This window comes from Oncorhynchus tshawytscha, linkage group LG12 (assembly GCF_018296145.1).
Source record: "Oncorhynchus tshawytscha isolate Ot180627B linkage group LG12, Otsh_v2.0, whole genome shotgun sequence".
Classification (NCBI taxonomy): Eukaryota; Metazoa; Chordata; class Actinopteri; order Salmoniformes; family Salmonidae; genus Oncorhynchus; species Oncorhynchus tshawytscha.
Window position 1 is genome coordinate 13,986,134 of NC_056440.1, and position 21,599 is coordinate 14,007,732.

Genomic DNA, 21,599 nt, shown 5'->3' on the forward strand with positions numbered 1-21,599 from the left:
TCCTTGATGATCTTTATGGCCTTCCTGTAACATCGGGTGGTGTAGGTGTCCTGGAGGGCAGGTAGTTTGCCCCCGGTGATGCGTTGTGCAGACCTCACTACCCTCTGGAGAGCCTTACGGTTGTGGGCGGAGCAGTTGCCGTACCAGGCGGTGATACAGCCCGCCAGGATGCTCTCGATTGTGCATCTGTAGAAGTTTGTGAGTGCTTTTGGTGACAAGCCGAATTTCTTCAGCCTCCTGAGGTTGAAGAGGCGCTGCTGCGCCTTCTCCACGATACTGTCTGTGTGAGTGGACCAATTCAGTTTGTCTGTGATGTGTATGCCGAGGAAATTAAAACTTGCTACCCTCTCCACTACTGTTCCATCGATGTGGATAGGGGGTGTTCCCTCTGCTGTTTCCTGAAGTCCACAATCATCTCCTTAGTTTTGTTGACGTTGAGTGTGAGGTTATTTTCCTGACACCACACTCCGAGGGCCCTCACCTCCTCCCTGTAGGCCGTCTCGTCGTTGTTGGTAATCAAGCCTACCACTGTTGTGTCGTCCGCAAACTTGATGATTGAGTTGGAGGCGTGCGTGGCCACGCAGTCGTGGGTGAACAGGGAGTACAGGAGAGGGCTCAGAACGCACCCTTGTGGGGCCCCAGTGTTGAGGATCAGCGGGGAGGAGATGTTGTTGCCTACCCTCACAACCTGGGCCCTAATTGGTTAGGGCCCAGGCTGCAGTTCCTATGGCTTCCACTAGATGTCAACAGTCTTTAGTCATGGTTTCAGGCTTATTTTCTGAAAAACGACAAAGAAAAATACCTTTTTGTTAGGGGACTGGGGAAGCGCGCCCTTCGTTCTTTTTCCTTTCTTTTGAATACGCTATTGTCCAGTTGAAATATTATCGATAACTGACACCCTGAGGATTAGTTATAAACATGGTTAGACATGTTTTGACTAACTTTACGGGTACTATTAGGATGTATTCGTCTGCATGTTGACCGCCTTTGAGCCAGTGGATTACTGAACGAAACATGCCAACAAAACAAAGTTTTTGGGATATAAAGATGGACTTTATCGAACAAAACTACCATTTAAAAAAGGGACCCTTCTGAATGCAACCATATGAAGATCTTCAAAGGTAAGTGATTCATTGTATAGCTATTTCTGACTTTCGTGACTTATCTGCTTGGTTGGAAAATGTTTGTATGTTCTGTATACTGTTCCAATACTACCTTGTTACAACACAACTGATTGGCTCAAACGCATTAATTAAGAAGAAAATAAATTCCACAAATGAACTTTTAAGAAGGCACACCTGTTAATTGAAATGCATTCCAGGTGACTACCTCATGAGGCTGGTTGAGAGAATGCCAAGAGTGTGAAAGCTGTCATCAAGTCAAAGGGTGGCTACTTAGAAGAATCTCTCATGTAAAATATGTTTTGTTTAACACTTTTTTGGTTACTACATAATTCAATGTGTTATTTCATAGTTTTGATGTTTTCACTTTTATTCTACAATGTAGAAAATAGTAAAAACAAAGATAAACCCTGGAATAAGTAGGTGTCAATTGTTGACTGGTAATGTAGTTGGGAATGGCAATAAAGTTACTTCATTTTTATTTAGATAAAATCATTTGTGATTAATGAAAATTATAAGCTACCAAGGCTTTATTATAAAATAAATTAAATTGTTGTGGAGCAATGTGCATATGAATGTCATAACTGGCACGCAGATCAGTAGAAATGGTAAGATAAATTGGCACTCCAAATGTTACTGGCCTCACTCTAAATGTTACCGGCTATTACTGGCTACCCCAGGGGTGTACTGGCAGAAGCTGGAGGAGGAAGGTCGGGAACAGTTTTTTTTTTTTAAATTCTGGTTAGGCTATCTTGATCTCTGGCTCCCTCCTTGAGTCATTTGTGTCTCAATTATTTAATCACAGTGTGCTTAAAGCATCAGACAAGCTCAGTAGTCTACATATAGTTGTTTTTATTAAAACACATAGGGTGTGCCTATATTTATGGGAAAATACACATTTTAGAATTTTGACCTGTCAATTGGTTCGAAAAAAGATGACTTGTAAAATACTTTGAGCATTTTCTCTAGCCTGCCTTGAGTGACAGGTGGACAAGATTTACCGTTTTGGGCCAATTCATTTGGTCCATTTAAGCCAGGCAAGCTCAACCAAGCCCAGATAAGTATTTAGAAATTAATGAAAATAGTATTTGAACCCAGGTCTGTCTGCTAAATGGACCAGGTAACCTCCAAAGTGTAGTGGATTTCTTGACCATCAGATAAGGTAAGAAAACGATAGAATGACGCTCTTGAATGGCTTATAGTCAGATATGTGCATGCTTGGCTTAGCCTAGACAGTAAGCAGCTGGATGCTGCCTAAAGACCATCACAAGTGGATACGGATCTTGTTAGGTGTTCATACCACTCACCACAGAATTCAATGGAATTTGTAGGATTAGAAATGTTAGAAGTGATAGAAACCAGAAATGATAGGATCTCAATGCCACTCACACACTGCAGAGGAAAACTATTCCTTTCTCTAGGCTGGGGCTAGGCTACACTAGCTGATTTGTAGACAGACTGTGCTCTCTGGGGAACTTAGCCAGGGTGATTTATACCCTGCTGCTCCTGAATGAAGATTATAGGAGATCTGCTCTCTGTCAGGACCAATTGAGAGGGCTGATTTGTCAAATGCAAAAGTAGCAAATTGGGTCAGAAATGTTGTTAGTCAGATCAGGAAAACTGAGTATGTGTCCCAAATTGCACCCTATTCCCTACGTAGTGCACTACTTTTGACCACAACCTTAAAGGGAATATGGTGCCATTTGGGACGCGGCCTATAACGGGCCTGGGCAATTATTTTCCATGGAGGGCCACATTAGAATATATTTTTGCCATCATGGGCCAGAATCATATTACAGGATTATACATCATGTGTATGACTGTGTTGACAGATATATCTACTGTAATTCACATCCAGATATGCCACTTATTTTACTTTTTAACATGCACAGAAATAAACCACATCCATGTTCTCCTTCTGGTAGGTATTTTCATTATGAAACATGCAATGAACTAAATGGAGGGAAATGTACACTACATTCAGCACCACGGACAGAACTCTTGTTAATGGGGATGCACAAAAACAGAGAGCTCAACATTACATTTAAACTACTCAGTGTGAGGAGTGAAGTCTCTGATGGGCATTGACTAGAGCAGTGAAGTCGGGTATAGTTTCTGACGTCGCTATGCGCAGGATTGCTGAGAGGTGAGAGTCAGTAAGAGAAGATCTGTGCCTTGGTGTGTTATATTTCATCACTGAATATGTCTGTTCACATACATAGGTTGACCCAAACAGTACAAACCTCTTCTGAGCATGACTCCTAATCTTTGGAATGTTTTGTTCATCGAGAGATGCATATAACCTTGTCAGTGACATTGTTTTGAAGAGTTCTCCAATCACTGCATCAGACTGAAGATCGATAAGCTCAAGTTGCAGGTCAGTGGGAGCGTTATCCACTTTGAAGGTGAAAGGAGAGGAAACCAACAGCATGTCATTTCCCAACACTTTGAAATCCTCAACATTCACCGTTCAAAGCACGCAGCAGCGATGTATACTTCTCCCGCTGGTCATCTGATAGGGAACAGACTAGTAGTGTCAGAAGGTCATCTGATAGGGAACAGACTAGTAGTGTCAGAAGGTCATCTGATAGGGAACAGACTAGTAGTGTCAGAAGGTCATCTGATAGGGAACAGACTAGTAGTGTCAGAAGGTCATCTGGTAGGGAACAGACTAGTAGTGTCAGAAGGTCATCTGATAGGGAACAGACTAGTAGTGTCAGAAGGTCATCTGGTAGGGAACAGACTAGTAGTGTCAGAAGGTCATCTGATAGGGAACAGACTAGTAGTGTCAGAAGGTCATCTGATAGGGAACAGACTAGTAGTGTCAGAAGGTCATCTGATAGGGAACAGACTAGTAGTGTCAGAAGGTCATCTGATAGGGAACAGACTAGTAGTGTCAGAAGGTCATCTGATAGGGAACAGACTAGTAGTGTCAGAAGGTCATCTGGTAGGGAACAGACTAGTAGTGTCAGAAGGTCATCTGATAGGGAACAGACTAGTAGTGTCAGAAGGTCATCTGATAGGGAACAGACTAGTAGTGTCAGAAGGTCATCTGATAGGGAACAGACTAGTAGTGTCAGAAGGTCATCTGATAGGGAACAGACTAGTAGTGTCAGAAGGTGGGTGAGATTGTGGGCTTCTACTTGGTGGGTCAGGAGGAGTCATTTTCCCTTGAAGGCTTTGACAAGGCTGTACATCTGATGTGCAAAAGGCCCTTCCCTTGTAGTTTGGAATTTAGTTAATTCGAGGGTCATGATGTCCACAGTGAAGGAAAAATCAGCCAACCATTCTTCATCTTGCAGTTGAGGGAAATCTACATTTTCCTTTCATTTGCAAAAACTCAGCAATCTCCAATCTTCAGGTCCCACACCCTTTTTAAGCAACTTCCCTAAACTCAGCCATCTCACGTTTGCATGGTGGGGGAGATCTGCATGACCTGACTCTGTCTCCAACAGTGAGACAAACTGCCTGTGGTTTTGAAGATTTTGCTCTTATGAAGTTTACCACTTGTGTGACTGTATCCACAACATGGCTCATATTGCTGCAGAGTCAATTAAACATTATTTAATGAATTCTCCCTCAGCAAATGGCTTGCTATGTTTAGCAATTTTGTGGGACAGTACATAGCTAGTGCTCTCAATTCCGTTGTTTGCTGAATGCAGTTTAGTGAAAATTCCTTTCGAAAATATTTCAATGTCCACTCTTGCTGGAACACCCTACATTCATGATCTACTTTTCTTTGGAAAAACAACCTTTTGCGCTAATTTCTAGCTCGCTACTATTTGTAACTGTGACGTGTGTGTGTCAGCCACTGTCTGTCCTCGTACAGTTGTTATTTATACGTGCCTTTAAAAATAAATGTCCCACAAGTGGTGGGACTTAAATCATTACACAAAGGCCAGTATCCATTGTGCTTTTCATTTGAATAACGAATACATTTTTCAAACCTTTACTGTCGCAATTTTTTAATGTGATCTGAGCATGATTCCACGGATCGTATTGAATCAGGTCGTGGGCCACATATGGCCCCCGTGCCGGACTTTGCTCAGGTCTGGACTATAAGAATGAGGACAAATATGAGAATTTGTGGAAAAAAATCGCTATATTGTTTAGCTACTATACAATTACATTCAGATGGGATTCATGAATATCTGGTTGCTAACATTTATCAGAAACAGAACGGGACATATCCTACTACTTAACATAAACACTGTCCTTGGTCTCCTGTCCTTGGTCTTGCCAGCCAACTTAAAATAAATGTTCCCCTCTTCTTATCGTTTGTCTTAATCTTAGCTTGCTCATCCCCATTTGTCTCTCTTGATAGGTCCCCCCCCCTTATCTTCCCCCGCCTTCTGCATTCACAGTGTGACTCACACCTGATGATGTCACACAGTCTCAGTTGCCATGGCAGTCGCTATGGCAACCGCAGCAGCCTTTCAGAGTTTCAGCTGCGTAGCCCTCCAAAGGGATGTGATGTCAGTCAAGGGTTAGTATTGATAGGTTTACTTGAATGAGTTGCTTCCCTTGAATGTGCAAGGTACTGTGGACACTTATTACTCAGTGGTGGAAAAAAAGACCCAATTGTCATACTTGAGGAAAAGTAAAGATACCTGAATAGAAAATGCTTCTAGTGAAAGTCACCCAGTAAAATACTACTTGAGTAAAAGTATTTGTTTTAAAATATACTTTAGTATTAAGGGTAAATGTAATTGCTAAAATATACTTAAATATCAAAAGTAAAAGTATAAATAATTTCAAATTCGTTATATTAAGCAAATATTTTTTTTAAATTACGAGTAGCCTCCACACTCCAGCACTCAGACATAATTTACAAATAAAGTATTTGTTTCGTGAGTCCTCCAGATCAGAAGCAGTAAGGATGACCAGGGATATTCTCTTAAGTGTGTGAATTGGACCATTGTCCTGCTAAGCACGTATGGCTTAAAAAGTACATTTATTTTCTTTAGGGATGTAGTGGTGTAAAAGTTATCAAAAATATAAATAGTAATGTACAGATACCCAAAACACTACTTAATTAGTACTTTAAAGTATTTTTTACATAAAATACTTAACTTTACTCCACTGTTAATACTATTCAATTATTAATGGGGCACGAGTCCAGTTATTGAACAAAATGGTCTTCCAAGAAGACCTTACTTCTGAGTTATTAACTCTAGAAGACTACAATTAGAGTAATACATTTATTCATCTGAAGATGTGGATCCGTTGGAGTTCTTTACCAGTATATATAGACAATCACAATGTATTTATTCAATCAACATTTAATAACACTCATCAAAATATTTACAAACATGATGAAAATGATCATGAAATAGAATGAAAGATAAGGAGTGAAGGTCTGGAGATCCTGAACATGACATTTTATTCAACTCGGTCTGTAATCAAAATCTGTTGTGGCTTCTTGATTATTCAGGCCACATGGAGGATAGCAATGGAAAAAGATGGATGTGTGTGCTTTCTGGTTGAGTTGGGTGGTTCCTCCTTCAGGTTGCTCCTGAGTTAGTGTCCTTATGATTGTTGCTCTTCTCTGTTGACACCTTGCTTGAGTTGCAGAGGCTGTGCTCTAAATGTTTACTCTTTCTTTCCTTGTAGAAGGTTATTTTAAGTCTTCTGTTTTCTTCTGAGACTGTTTAGTACCAATTTCTGTACTGGATTACAAGTTCTATTCCCTAAAAGGTACTTTTCCCCAAACTTATGAGTTACCAGTTCTGGCCATTAAAGGCAAAGGTCCAGGGCCTGTGGTCGGGCTGCTGGAGATGGAGTTTTTTTCCCCTCCTTCTGGTCCAGAGTTGAGCGAGGGGAGCAGTACTTTTCTAGTCCTGCTAGGTCACATGGTTACACCCCTAGGTGGCGAGAGCCATTTTTACCACCCATTGTCTTGGATGTACAGAAGACATTTTGGGGGAGAACCTATTTGGTTAAGGTCAGTTCAATCGTATTGTTCAACATATGACATTCAAACAACACATCTCTACAAATGCTGACCAGTCTTTCCAGGATTCTACGATCTCATTTTTGTTGTTGCAAAATCCCAAATTCCCCACATATATTACTGGACAATAAAACACATAAAACTGCCTCATTACCACAGTACAAAAAGAGGGGTCGCAATTTCAACCAATCACCGCACATTTACTGCATAATATGGTTCAATCAAGCCACACGTCAACAAACGGTTTCCCTCGGCAGTGCATTTTCAAGACAAATTGGACAAACGTCTCATATTGACATGCAAAATGGAATAATTGCCGTGGGAAAAACAAGCATTTGCCCTCAAATATCACAGAAAATCCCAGTGAAATCCTGGAGGGACTGGTTTACAGACCATTGGGAAATCCTGGAGGGACTGGTTTACAGACCATTGGGAAATCCTGGAGGGACTGGTTTACAGACCATTGGGAAATCCTGGAGGGACTGGTTTACAGACCATTGGGAAATCCTGGAGGGACTGGTTTACAGACCATTGGGAAATCATGGAGGGACTGGTTTACAGACCATTGGGAAATCCTGGAGGGACTGGTTTACAGACCATTGGGAAATCCTGGAGGGACTGGTTTACAGACCATTGGGAAATCCTGGAGGGACTGGTTTACAGACCATTGGGAAATCCTGGAGGGACTGGTTTACAGACCATTGGGAAATCCTGGAGGGACTGGTTTACAGACCATTGGGAAATCCTGGAGGGACTGGTTTACAGACCATTGGGAAATCCTGGAGGGACTGGTTTACAGACCTTTGGGAAATCCTGGAGGGACTGGTTTACAGACCATTGGGAAATCCTGGAGGGACTGGTTTACAGACCATTGGGAAATCCTGGAGGGACTGGTTTACAGACCATTGGGAAATCCTGGAGGGACTGGTTTACAGACCATTGGGAAATCCTGGAGGGACTGGTTTACAGACCATTGGCGGGCGGAGACAGAAAGGCCAGTGGCTGGTTGTAAGCATTTCTCTAACATCCCTTTTAAGTTTAGCCCAGGTGACGCCTGTCACACACAAAAATACTAGGTCTGTGTCCCAAATAGCACACTATTCCCTATATAAAAAGTAGGGCGACCCCCATATAGGGATTTGGGTGCCATTCGGCACACAGCTTAACAGTCTGGGGAAAGCGTTATTCAGTTGGTGAAGAGTTTGGCCAGGCGTTTACTCTGTTAAGCAGGCTTACTCGGCATGATAACAGACACAACGCAGCAGGACTCAGGAGCCTTGGGCAGATTGACTCACTCACTATTTTGGTCTGTCATTTAAGGGGTATTATTCCATGTGAAAGTGACCTAGCTGACAGCTCTCTCCCTTAACGCATCCCACCTTCACCCCACTGCACACAGCCATATATCTGACAGCTGTTCACAACCTTGGCCCAACTCCAGCTCCAAAACATGATCAAACGGCAGTGTAAAAGTAGGTTTCATCTTTTCATGTCAGAATGAAGGATTTCCACCTGGAACAGCGTGCTCATCCATGGGAGCCTAAACCTGCAGTATTATTTCAAACTTCAGATAACAATCTAAAGACTTTGAAGTCAGAGGAGGTTGGTTTCTATGACAACCATAGACTTGGTACAGTGAGGAATTAAATCCCTGAGATCCCTGATTTTCAGTTAGAGGCAGTGAAGTAGATATTGTCTTCTGAAACTAGGGCTCTTAAATGACACCCCTATTCCTTATTTAGTCCACCGTTTTTGACCAGGGGAATGGGGATACCTAGTCAGTTGTACAACTGAATGCCTTCAACTGAAATGTGTCTTCTGTATGTAACCCAACCCCTCTGAATCAGAGGTGCGGGGGGCTGCCTTAATCCACATCCACTTCTTTGGCACCTGGGGAACAGTCGGTTAACTGCTTTGTCTCAGGGGCATAACGACATATTTTTACCTTGTCAACTCGGGGATTTGATCTAGCAACCTTACGGTTACTAGCCCAACCACTGAGCTACCTGCCGCCCTAGGGCCCATATCTAGTCTGATTAGCTGTAGCTTGGTGTGTGGTAGAGCTGGTGACTATATTAGCTGTACACTCAGGTGACTATGATGATTTATTATGATATTTCCTCCCTTTTCTCTTTCTCACTCGCTCTTCCGTTGTCACCTCAGGCTCCCTGATAATAGCTAGGCTGTAAGACGTAATGCCTGCATAATGAGATGAGTTCTCTGGTGTCACGTCCAATTTGTGTGGAAGCCTCAATGATTATTATTATCTTAGAGACCAGTGCTTTGTTTTTAAATTTACATTTGATTTTAATTTTTACATTTAAAATTATATCACGATGAAGTAATGTGTCTGCTGATGTTGATATTAACACTGACGGTCAGGAAGAGAGAGGCTTGCCTTTTTTCACTTTTGGTGGAGGGGGGTACTGGAGTTCAAATCCAAACTGTGTGAGATCCAGTAATGGATGTGAAAACTAATGTTAGTCTGTGTCTGTCTGTTTTCACAGGGTCTTCTTCTGTATGCCCACGTAGCCTGGACTGTGCCCGAGCAAGGAGGCATTTCTGCCAGCCGGGCAGCTCACACTGTGGCCCCTGCCTCACCCCGCTGGTAGAGAACTCACATGGCAGATGCATAGTGAAGAGGAGGCCCAGTCACGCCCCTCATTTTGGTAAGTTTACTTACCCTTACTAATGTATTGCTGTTGGTTTTCTACTGCAAGTGTAGGAACATTAAAGCCATACATGTTCAATGTAATCTCCACAACCCAGAACCAAATGTTGTGTGAGCTACTCAATTAGGTTCTGCGTGGAGGATGGGGAGGAGTTGTACTAGTGCAGAACCAGGGTGCATCCTCTTCGGCAGCCCCAGTGACACAAAACCAGCGCACAGAAAGAATTGTTCCATTTCAGTTGTCATATCACACCATCTCCCAACAGATGTAACATTTGAATGTTCTCGTTGTCACAGGAGACTAGTTTAATGTGAAAAGGAGTTTACGGTGCTCCATTTTAATGGCAAGATGCTATTAGGTTTAGTCTCTCCCTTCCAGGCCCCCACAGCCTCTGACTTTAACGAGTGTTAATTATGCTGCTAGGTGATGCGTCATCAGGGGAATGAGATATGATCGCGCAGGAAAAAGGTCAGTTTCGAGAGAGTTAGAGCAATGGAATAGATTCATATGGTTTTGGCCAAAATGAAAGTGGTAACGATAGAAAATAATTGTCACTAAAACCCTCAAGAGATATCTTAGATTTAGTCTTAGTTCTACCACTGGAGGGGACAAAACATCAAGACCATACATAAAGAAAGAAAGATTAGTGTTGGAAAGAAATCCAGTACACCATTGACGAAAGACTGAAACGGAAATAGATTTAGATTAGGGATCATTTCACCTGATTCACCATCTGTGTGAGATGCATGGCTGTCTGGCCTGAACCCGGTATCTTAAGGCTACGTTCATTGTTAGAGTCTTCAGAATGAATGTGACACTGCCTACAAATACTAAATTACCCATTTCTTTGCATAACTCTCCAAGGATATAAAACCACAGGATTCAAATGAAAACCGAGATGACTGTATTCAAATATATAAATACAGTATAGACTTCATAGACTTATATATTTGAATGATATTGAAATAAATTTCATGTTAATTCAATTGAGTTTTATTTCACTATTTGTATGCTACTGTTTCAATATATTTCATAATGTGTAGCCTAACTTGCAATGATAAGCCACCTCAATATTTATAGCCTTTAGGTGATAGGCTAAAATCTCTCTATGAGCTGATCTGTTGTCATTGTAATAATTATAATGTTAAGGTAAGATTGGAAAGGTAGAACACTGATCCGAGAGCAGTGCTTCCTTTCTTTTGATATTATCTGTATTGTAACATGCCTCAATGACTCACTTAGCAAACATTCTCTCTGCGTGGTGTTTTGGTAAACTCATGTTACATCTTCGGTCGATGTAGGAAAGATGCACCGTTAAAACATTCTTAAGCCTAAGTTCCATTGCTGTTGGGAAACTGGTCTGTAGTAAGAGATGTAATAGAGAGAGATACCGGCTCCCAGTGTTAAGTGCTGAGCAGCCCACTGGCCTGTATTAGATCCCACTCAGCTCTGAAGTCAGCTCTGACTCACTCACCGCCTACCCACTGGGTACAAACTGATCAATTCAACGTTGTTTCAAAGTCATTTGTCAACGTATTGTGATGTGGAATCTACGTTGTAAATACATTGGATCGGAAAAAGTCATCAACATCAACTGTTTTGAGGGTGAAATGTCAACGACAAGATTATATCATCATGGTAACCAAATTTCAACGGACAAACCTTCACTAAAATATGTTGAATTTGTACATTTAAAAAGTCTGATTTCAACATATCCACTATCAGAAGAAATAAACAATGGGCTGAGCAGCACCTCCTACTGAAAATTGATGTATCTACAGCTACAGTGTCATTTCGGTCTCCCATCCAGGGTTTAAACCAAGCCCAGCTTAGCTATGATATTTGTCAGTGACTACTGCCAGTGTGCTATCATGAGAATGATTATTGAGTGATCTCCACTTAAAAACAAAATACATCCACGGTTGCTATCAAAGTTATTCCAAAGGGTAGGTTTAACAGATAAAATAAAATGTGATCATACTTTATCACTCACCAATAGTGCTATTTAGGCCTATTTTTTAAAATTTAACTAGGCAAGTCAGTTAAGAACAAATTCTTATTTTCAATGATGGCCTAGGAACAGTGGGTTAATTGCCTTGTTCAGGGGCAGAACAACATATTTTTACCTTGTCAGCGTGGGGATTCGATCGAGCAACCTTCCGGTTACTAGTTCAATGCTCTAACTACTAAGCTACCTATAGCATTTGATATGTCATCAACAGCAGTTGATGCCAGAATTCAAGCCAGAATTCAACTAAAATAAACAATACAAGAGGGTTCAAGCTCTGATTTCAAGCTCTGATTTCAAGCTCTGATTTCAAGCTCTGATTTCAAGCTCTGATTTCAAGCTCTGCTTGATTTCAAATGTAATGATATTTAGTGATATTAAATTTGATTGTCAACGCAACCAAATATCAACATTTGAATGAGATTAATCTGCTTGGATAGTTATAAATGTGCCACGGACTTAGTCTCGCTTTAATTCCAGTTTGTCAACAAATGAATAATTGATATGTTGGATTCACATCTCCATCTCAACCAGAAATCAAAGTTCAAAGTTCAAATCAAACTGTATTTAAAGTTTATACTATAACTTGGATTGTTGGTTGAGATGGACACATGAATCTAACATATAGGTTGTAATCTCATTGATCAACGTCTCATCCAAATATTATCCACATGGAAATGACGTAGTGTTCCAAGTTGTTAGTCTCAACAGCTCTGACTGCCTCATGAAGCTGGTGGAGAAAAGGCCAAGAGTGTGAAAAGCTGTCATCAAGGCAAAGGGTGGCTGCTATGAAGAATCTAAAACATTACATATATTTTGATTTAACACTTTTTATTGGTTCCTATATGACTCCATTTGTGTTATTTCATAGTTTTGATGTCTTCACTATTATTCTACAATGTAGAAAATAGTAAAAATAAAGAAAAACCCTTGAATGAGTAGGCGTGTCCAAACTTTTGACTGGTACTGTGTATATTTGTTTGAGATACCTACGCATTCAAGGGTTTTTATTTATTTGTAGTGTGTGTGTGCACGTGTACTACCGTTCAAAAGTTTGGGGTCACTTTTGAAAGAAAAGCTCTTTTTTTTCTGTCCATTAAAATAACATCTAATTGATCAGAAATACAGTGTAGACATTGTTAAAGTTGTAAATTACTATTGTAGCTGGAAACATCTGACTTTAAAAAAATGGAATATCTACATAGGCATACAGAGGCCCATTATCAGCAACCATCACTCCTGTGTTCCTATGGCACATTGTGTTAGCTAATCCAACCTTATCATTTTAAAAGGCTAATTGATCATTAGAAAACCATTTTTCAATTATGTTAGCACAGCTGAAAACTGTTGTTCTGATTAAAGAAACAATAAAACCGCCCTTCTTTAGACTAGTTGAGTATCAGGAGCATCAGCATTTGTGGGTTCGATTACAGGCTCAAAATGGCCAGAAACAAAGATCTTTCTTCTGAAACTCGTCATTCTATTCTTGTTCTGAGAAATGAAGGCTATTCCATGCGAGAAATTGCCAAGAAACTGAAGATCTCTTACAACACTGTGTACTACTCCCTTCACAGAACAGCACAAACTGGCCCTAACCAGAATAGAAAGAGTGAGAGGCCCCGGTGCACAACTGAGCAAGATGACAGGTACATTGGAGTGTCTAGTTTGAGAAAGACACCTCACAAGTCCTCAACTGGCAGCTTCATTAAATAGTACCAGCAAAGTCTCAACGTCAACGGTGACGAGGCAACTCCGGGATGCTGGCCTTCTAGGCAGAGTTTCAAAGAAAAAGCCATATCTCAGACTGGCCAATAAAAAGAAAAGATTAAGATGGGCAAAAGACCACAGACACTGGACAGAGTAACTCTGCCTAGAAGGCCAGCATCCCGGGGTTGCCTATTCACACACACACACACTCACTCACTCACTCACTCACTCACTCACTCACTCACTCACTCACTCACTCACTCACTCACTCACTCTCACACACAAAGGATGTCCTCTGTTTTTCACAGAAAATACAGGTTTTTGCTAAGCTTCTAGATGATATACGTTTATGATTTTCTTTATCCAAGGAACACAAGATAATTTGAGTCATCTGTGGTCTGTTGAATACAATAGTTGAATTGGACTGAATAGGAAGGATTGATTACAGGGTTCCCAGCAGATGGATCTATACTAATGTATTATTCAGATCTTAGAAGCCACAGGTGAACCCATCTGTATTGTATAACCTTAGATGACTGGGCACTTTGCTTCTCTGACCTGTGTGCAGAGCTGTTCGTTTTGTTTTTTCTCACAATTTTGTCTTTTCTCACTATTGTTTATTTATTTTACTTGCTTTGGCAATGTAAACATACAGTATGTTTACCATGCCAATGAAGGAAAGCACCTTTTTGAATTGAATTGACATTTTGTGACATATCTCTCTCTCTCTGTATCTCTCTCTGTTCCCTCCTCTCTTTATCTCTGTACTTCTCTCTGCTCTCTCTTTCTCAATCACTCTCTCTCTCTACAGTATTTTTCTCTTCCTCTCTCTGTTTCTTTCTCCCTCTATCATTATCTCTGTTTCTCCCTCCCGCCCTCTGTACCCTTCACCCACACGCTCAGAGCAGCACTGCGTGACAGAGAGGCTGACCCATCCACCCACGTACTGCACCACACTTATTCACCTACTCTCACCAATCCCCACACACTTTCTCACATACACACTGCACCCCTCACTCTCACTCACTCTCTGATTCAGCCAGCATTACAGTATCACTGGCTTACTCAGTCTAAAATAAGCCGGGACACACACTACAGAACCACACGCTGCAACATGCATCAGTCAGTCTGTCTCCCTGGCACACAGAGCCTCATCATAACTGTATGATGGATCACACACCAATCCAATGTAAACATGCAGTGTGTTCTCTCCGCCAACACAAAGCTCTTTGATGCTTGTAATAGGCTACAGTTTGTTTGCGCAAGGCTTTTGTACTTGATGAGCGATTTGTCAATTCACTTGTTGTTTATAGGTGTTTTTTCACACTTGCCACATAGGGACAGCATGGAGCAGTTCCTTCTGTCTGGCATTCCTCCCAGTCCTGAGTACCAGTATGTGGTATATGGATGGAGTCACGCAGATACATACATTACATTTATATACATTATGAAATATTATAAACTGCATTGTTTGAGGCCTTATTGCCGATTTGACTGACAGCCGTGTTATATCAGACCGTATACCACGGGTATGACAACATTTATTTTTACTGCTCTTACGTTGGTAACAAGTTTATAATAGCAATAAGGTACCTCTGGGGGGGGGTTGGTGGTATATGGTCAATATACCATGGCTAAGGGCTGTGTCCAGGCACTCCAGGCACATGTGTTGCATCGTGGATAAGAACATCCCTTAAGGATGGTATATTTGCCATATACCACACCCCATCGGGCCTTATTGCTTCATTATAAAACAGGTTGTTTGGATCCTGAATGCAGAATGGTTGTTATTCACCACGATCCCCGTGTAATGCATGTTATTAGTTCCATTTGAATTATCAATATGCATCCACTGTCCCATAGTCCAGCCAGACAATTGATCAACTTCATCTCCCCTGGCATCTAGACACTGTCTTCCCATGCTCATAGCCTAGCATTTGGTTTGCAACAGTTTGGGTTGGTTCGATCGCGGGCTGTATCACAACCGGCCGTGATCGGGAGTCTCATAGGACGGCGCAATTTGGCCCAGCGTTGTCCGGGTTAGGGGAGGGTTTGGCCCAGCGCTGTCCGCGTTAGGGGAGGGTTTGGCCCAGCGCTGTCCGCGTTAAGGGAGGGTTTGGCCCAGCGTTGTCCGGGTTAGGGAGGGTTTGGCCCAGCGCTGTCCGCGTTAGGGGAGGGTTTGGCCCAGCGCTGTCCGCGTTAGGGTAGGGTTTGGCCCAGCGTTGTCCGGGTTAGGGAGGGTTTGGCCCAGCGTTGTCCGGGTTAGGGAGGGTTTGGCCCAGCGTTGTCCGGGTTAGGGAGGGTTTGGCCCAGCGTTGTCCGTGTTAGGGAGGGTTTGGCCCAGCGTTGTCCGCGTTAGGGGAGGGTTTGGCCCAGCGTTTATTTTTTATTTATTTTACCTTTTGTTGTCCGCGTTAGGGGAGGGTTTGGCCCACGTTAGGGAGGGTTTGGCCCAGCGGTTGTCCGGGTTAGGGGAGGGTTTGGCCCAGCGTTGTCCGGATTAGGGAGGGTTTGGCCCAGCGCTGTCCGGGTTAGGGGAGGGTTTGGCCCAGCGCTGTCCGGGTTAGGGGAGGGTTTGGCCCAGCTGTCCGGGTTAGGGAGGGTTTGGCCCAGCGCTGTCCGGGTTAGGGGAGGGTTTGGCCCGGGTTAGGGAGGGTTTGGCCCAGCATTGTCCGGGTTAGGGGAGGGTTTGGCCCAGCGCTGTCCGGGTTAGGGGAGGGTTTGGCCCAGCGTTGTCCGGGTTAGGGGAGGGTTTGGCCCAGCGCTGTCCGGGTTAGGGGAGGGTTTGGCCCAGCGTTGTCCGGGTTAGGGGAGGGTTTGGCCCAGCGTTGTCTGGGTTATGGGAGGGTTTGGCCCGGGGTAGGCTGACACTCATACCTGTGCAGCATTGTTGCAGCTTTTTTCTTGGCTTGGCTTCGGTCTTAAGAAAAGCCCTTAGTCGGGTGTTATTCTCACGATAATCCCCGGATTCTCCTGCCTTAATGCTTAATGGTGCATTTACATGACATTATGTAATTCCGTATGGCAGCCATGTTGGGTCCCTATTAAAATGTATTTCTCTGGAGTCAAGTAGCAGAGACTCTGTATTTCCTGTAGTCAGCAGTGCTATGGTTTTCCTGTTGATCTCCTGACCCACAGCATTTCTATTAATAAGATCATACCATGCATTCAGTAAAGTATTCAGACCCCTTCACTTTTTTCACGTTTTGTTACGCTACAGCCTTTTTATCAAAGTGATTAAATAGTTTCTTTCACCCTCATCAATCTACACACAATACCCCATAACAACAGACAAAGCAAAAACATGTTAGACATTTTTGCTCATTTATAAAAAATGGAAAACAAAAATACTTAAAACATAAACATACTTATTTACCTAAGTATTCAGACCCTTTGCTATGAGAATCAAAATTGTGCTCGGGTGCATCCTGTTTCCATTGATCATCCTTGAGATGTTTCTCCAACTTGGAGTCCACCTGTGGTAAATTCAATTGATTGGACATGATTTGGAAAGGCACACACCTGTCTATATAAGTTCTCACAGTTGACACTGCATGTCAGAGCAAAAACTAAACCCTGAGGTCGAAGGAATTATCTGTAGAGCTCCGAGACAGGATTGTGTCGAGGCACAGATCTGGGGAAGGGTACCAAAACATTTCTGCATCATTGATGGTCGCCAACAACACAGTGGCCTCATTCTTAAATGGAAGAAGTTTGGAACCACCAACACTCTTCCTAGAGATGGATGTCTGGCCAAACTGAGCAATTGGGGGAGAAGGACCATGGTCAGGGAGGTGACCAAGAACCTGATGGTCACACTGACACAGCTCCAGAGTTCCTCTGTGGAGTTGGGAGAACCTTCCAGAAGGACAACCGTCTATGCAGTGCTCCACCTATCCGGCCTTTATGGTAGAGTGGCCAGACGGAAGCCACTCCTCAGTAAAAGGCACATGATAGCCCACTTGGAGATGGCAAAAAGGCACCTAAAGGACTCTCAGACCATGAGAAACAAGATTCTCTGGTCTGATGAGATCAAGATTGAATTGTTTGGCATGAATGCCAAGCGTCATGTTTGGAGGATACCTGGCACGATCCCTATGGTGAAGCATGGTGGTGGCAGCATCCCGTGGGGATATTTTTCAGCGGCAGGGACTGGGAAACTAGTCAGGATCAAGGGAAAGATGAACAGAACAAAGTAGAGATCCTTGATGAAAACCTGCTCCAGAGCCTACAGGGCCTCAAACTGAGGCGAAGGTTCACCTTCCAACAGGACAACAACCCTAAGCACACAGCCAAGACAATGCAGGAGTGTCTTTGAGTGGCCCAACCAGAGCTCGTACTTGAACCCCATCAAACATCTCTGGAGAGACCTGAATATAGCTGTGCAGTGACGCTCCCCATCCAACCTGACAGCGCTTGCGAGGATCTGCAGAGAAGAATTGGAGAAACTCCCCAAATACAGGTGTGCCAAGCTTGTAGTGTCGTACCCAAGAAGATTCAATGATGTAATCACTGCCAAAGGTGCTTCAACAAACTACTGAGTAGAGTAAAGGGTCTGAATACTATGTAAATGTGATATTTCCATTTTTCAAAAGTTTCTAAAAACCAGTTTTTGCTCTTCATTATGGGGTATTGTGTGTAGATGGGGGGGGTATTTAATCCATTTTAGAATAAGGCTGTAGCGTAACAAAATGTGGGAAAAGTCAAGGGGTCGGAATACTTTCCAAATCCACTGTATAGTATGAATAGACGCTGGATCTATTCAGTACAGTGGCTATGACAGTATTTCATAGTGTTTCATTCTGTATGGATATAATCATTGAAACCCAGTGACCCACATCTTCTGTCTCCTTTTTGATGCAGGCAAAGTGACCACTTTCCCTGAAGTGGATGAGGAGATAGACTTCCTGTCCACCATCATCAGCCAACAGGAGACTGAATCAGGTTTCAGGCATCCAGGTGAGAGGACAAACCTTTGGCCCGTCCCAAAGGGTGCTACTTCAGAAGGTTTGATTGACTAAGATTTTACTAATTGCATATAGTATTAACATAATGTTACCAGTAATACCATACCATTTGCTAAGTTAGTAGTAGATGTCGTTTTGCCTTGCTATCAATTACCATTTAATTATATTTTATTTTTGTATCTCCTCCTAGCTTCTTCCTTTCAGGATGTTCCTAAAGTCAAGGAGGAGGAGGATGACAGATCAATGATCCTCACCCAACGGCCTACCACAGAGCAGCCTACTACACACGGCGCCACTACAGCCCCTCCACCCACCTCTATCACTACAGCCAACACCACCACTACCAGCCACTCCACAGCAGTACGCAGCGGTCCCCTGATCATCCCTTACCCCTCCAACAGCCGAGTGTTTATCAGTATGTAACCTTAATCCTTGTTAATGATTTTCAGTCCCAGTTGACCCATTTTTTGAATGACAACCATGATTCCCTGATCTGTGTTGAGAATTAATTTCTCCGCATCCTGCTGCTCTTGTGAATGCTGCTCTGACTGTCACTGCTCTTGTGAATGCTGCTCTGACTGACACTGCTCTTGTGAATGCTGCTCTGACTGTCACTGCTCTTGTGAATGCTGCTCTGACTGACACTGCTCTTGTGAATGCTGCTCTGACTGACACTGCTCTTGTGAATGCTGCTCTGACTGACACTGCTCTTGTGAATGCTGCTCTGACTGACACTGCTCTTGTGAATGCTGCTCTGACTGTCACTGCTCTTGTGAATGCTGCTCTGACTGTCACTGCTCTTGTGAATGCTGCTCTGACACTGCTCACTGTCACTGCTCTTGTGAATGCTGCTCTGACTGTCACTGCTCTTGTGAATGCTGCTCTGACTGTCACTGCTCTTGTGAATGCTGCTCTGACTGACACTGCTCTTGTGAATGCTGCTCTGACTGTCACTGCTCTGACTGTCACTGCTCTTGTGAATGCTGCTCTGACTGTCACTGCTCTTGTGAATGCTGCTCTGACTGTCACTGCTCTTGTGAATGCTGCTCTGACTCACTGCTCTTGTGAATGCTGCTCTGACTGTCACTGCTCTTGTGAATGCTGCTCTGACTGAATGCTGCTCTGACTGCTCTTGTGAATGCTGCTCTGACTCACTGCTCTTGTGAATGCTGCACTGTCACTGCTCTTGTGAATGCTGCTCTGACTGACACTGCTCTTGTGAATGCTGCTCTGACTGTCACTGCTCTTGTGAATGCTGCTCTGACTGTCACTGCTCTTGTGAATGCTGCTCTGATGTCACTGCTGTGAATGCTGCTCTGACTGTCACTGCTCTTGTGAATGCTGCTCTGACTGTCACTGCTCTTGTGAATGCTGCTCTGACTGTCACTGCTCTTGTGAATGCTGCTCTGACTGTCACTGCTCTTGTGAATGCTGCTCTGACTGACACTGCTCTTGTGAATGCTGCTCTGACTGACACTGCTCTTGTGAATGCTGCTCTGACTGTCACTGCTCTTGTGAATGCTGCTCTGACTGTCACTGCTCTTGTGAATGCTGCTCTGACTGTCACTGCTCTTGTGAATGCTGCTGACTGACACTGCTCTTGTGAATGCTGCTCTGACTGACACTGCTCTTGTGAATGCTGCTCTGACTGTCACTGCTCTTGTGAATGCTGCTCTGACTGACACTGCTCTTGTGAATGCTGCTCTGACTGTCACTGCTCTTGTGAATGCTGCTCTGACTGTCACTGCTCTTGTGAATGCTGCTCTGACTGTCACTGCTCTTGTGAATGCTGCTCTGACTGACACTGCTCTTGCCTATTAATATTGACAATTTGCAGATGGACTCTTTCCTGTCCTCCTTTCTTGTACATGGGTGAATCTTAATTGTATTTCCTTGTTTCATCACATCGTCCCTCCTCGTCTCCCTCTCTAAGCACGTTCAAGTAGAAGATCTGAGGTTCCAAGGAGAAAGGATGCGAGGAATCAAGGAAATAAACTCAGCAAAAAAAGAAATGTCCTCTCACTGTCAACTACGTTTATTTTCAGCAAACTTTAATATGTGTAAATATTTGTATGAACATAATAGGATTCAACAACTGAGACATAAACTGAACAAGTTCCACAGACATGTGACTAACAGAAATGGAATAATGTGTCCCTGAACAAAGGGGGGTCAAAATCAAAAGTGTCAGTCAGTATCTGGTGTGACCACCAGCTGCATTAGGTACTGCAGTGCATCTCCTCCTCATGGACTGCACCATATTTGCCAGTTATTGCTGTGAGATGTTACCCCACTATTCCATCAAGGCACCTGCAAGTTCCCAGACATTTCTGGGGGGAATGGTCCTAGCCCTCACCCTCTGATCCAACAGGTCCCAGACGTGCTTAATGGGATTGAGATCCTGGCTCTTCACTGGCCATGGCAGAACACTGACATTCCTGTCTTACAGGAAATCACGCACAGAACGAGCAGTATGGCTGGTGGCATTGTCATGCTGGAGGTTTATGTCAGGATGAGCCTGCTGGAAGGTTACCACATGAGGGAGGAGGATGCCTTCCCTGTAATGCACAGTGTTGAGATTGCCTGCAATGACAACAAGCTGAGTCCGATGATGCTGTGACATACTGCCCCAGACCATGACGGACCCTCCACCTCCAAATCGATCTCGCTCCAGAGTACAGGCCTCGGTGTAATGCTCATTCCTTCGATGATAAACGTGAATCCGCCCATCACCCCTGGTGAGACAAAACCGCAACTCGTCAGTGAAGAGCACTTTTTGCCAGTCCTGTCTGGTCCAGCGACGATGGGTTTGTACCCATAGGCAACGTTGTTGCCAGTGATGTCTGGTGAGGACCTGCCTTACAACAGGCCTACAAGCCCTCAGTCCAGCCTCTCTCAGCCTATTGCGCACAATCTGAGCACTGATGGAGGGATTGTTCTCTCCTGGTGTAACTCGGACAGTTGTTGTTGCCAACATGTACCTGTCCCGCAGGTGTGATGTTCGGATGTACCGATCCTGTGCAGGTGTTGTTACACGTGGTCTGCCACTGCGAGGATGATAAGCTGTCCATCCTCTCTCCCTGTGGCGCTGTTTTAGGCGTCTCACAGTACAGACATTGCAATGTATTGCCCTGGCCACATCTGCAGTCCTCATACCTCCTTGCAGCATGC

The 21,599-nt window shown here is 43.5% G+C and overlaps 1 protein-coding gene across 1 annotated transcript in view; it reads left to right on the plus strand.

Annotated features, from left to right (window-relative positions):
- LOC112262587 (neural proliferation differentiation and control protein 1) overlaps nt 1-21,599 on the plus strand; it is a 43,206-nt gene that overhangs the window by 17,946 nt on the left and 3,661 nt on the right. Inside the window, exons 2-4 of the mRNA XM_024438215.2 lie at nt 9,582-9,743; nt 18,325-18,420; nt 18,619-18,843. Coding sequence (XP_024293983.1) covers nt 9,582-9,743; nt 18,325-18,420; nt 18,619-18,843 — 483 coding nt within the window. The remainder of the gene's footprint in view (nt 1-9,581; nt 9,744-18,324; nt 18,421-18,618; nt 18,844-21,599) is intronic.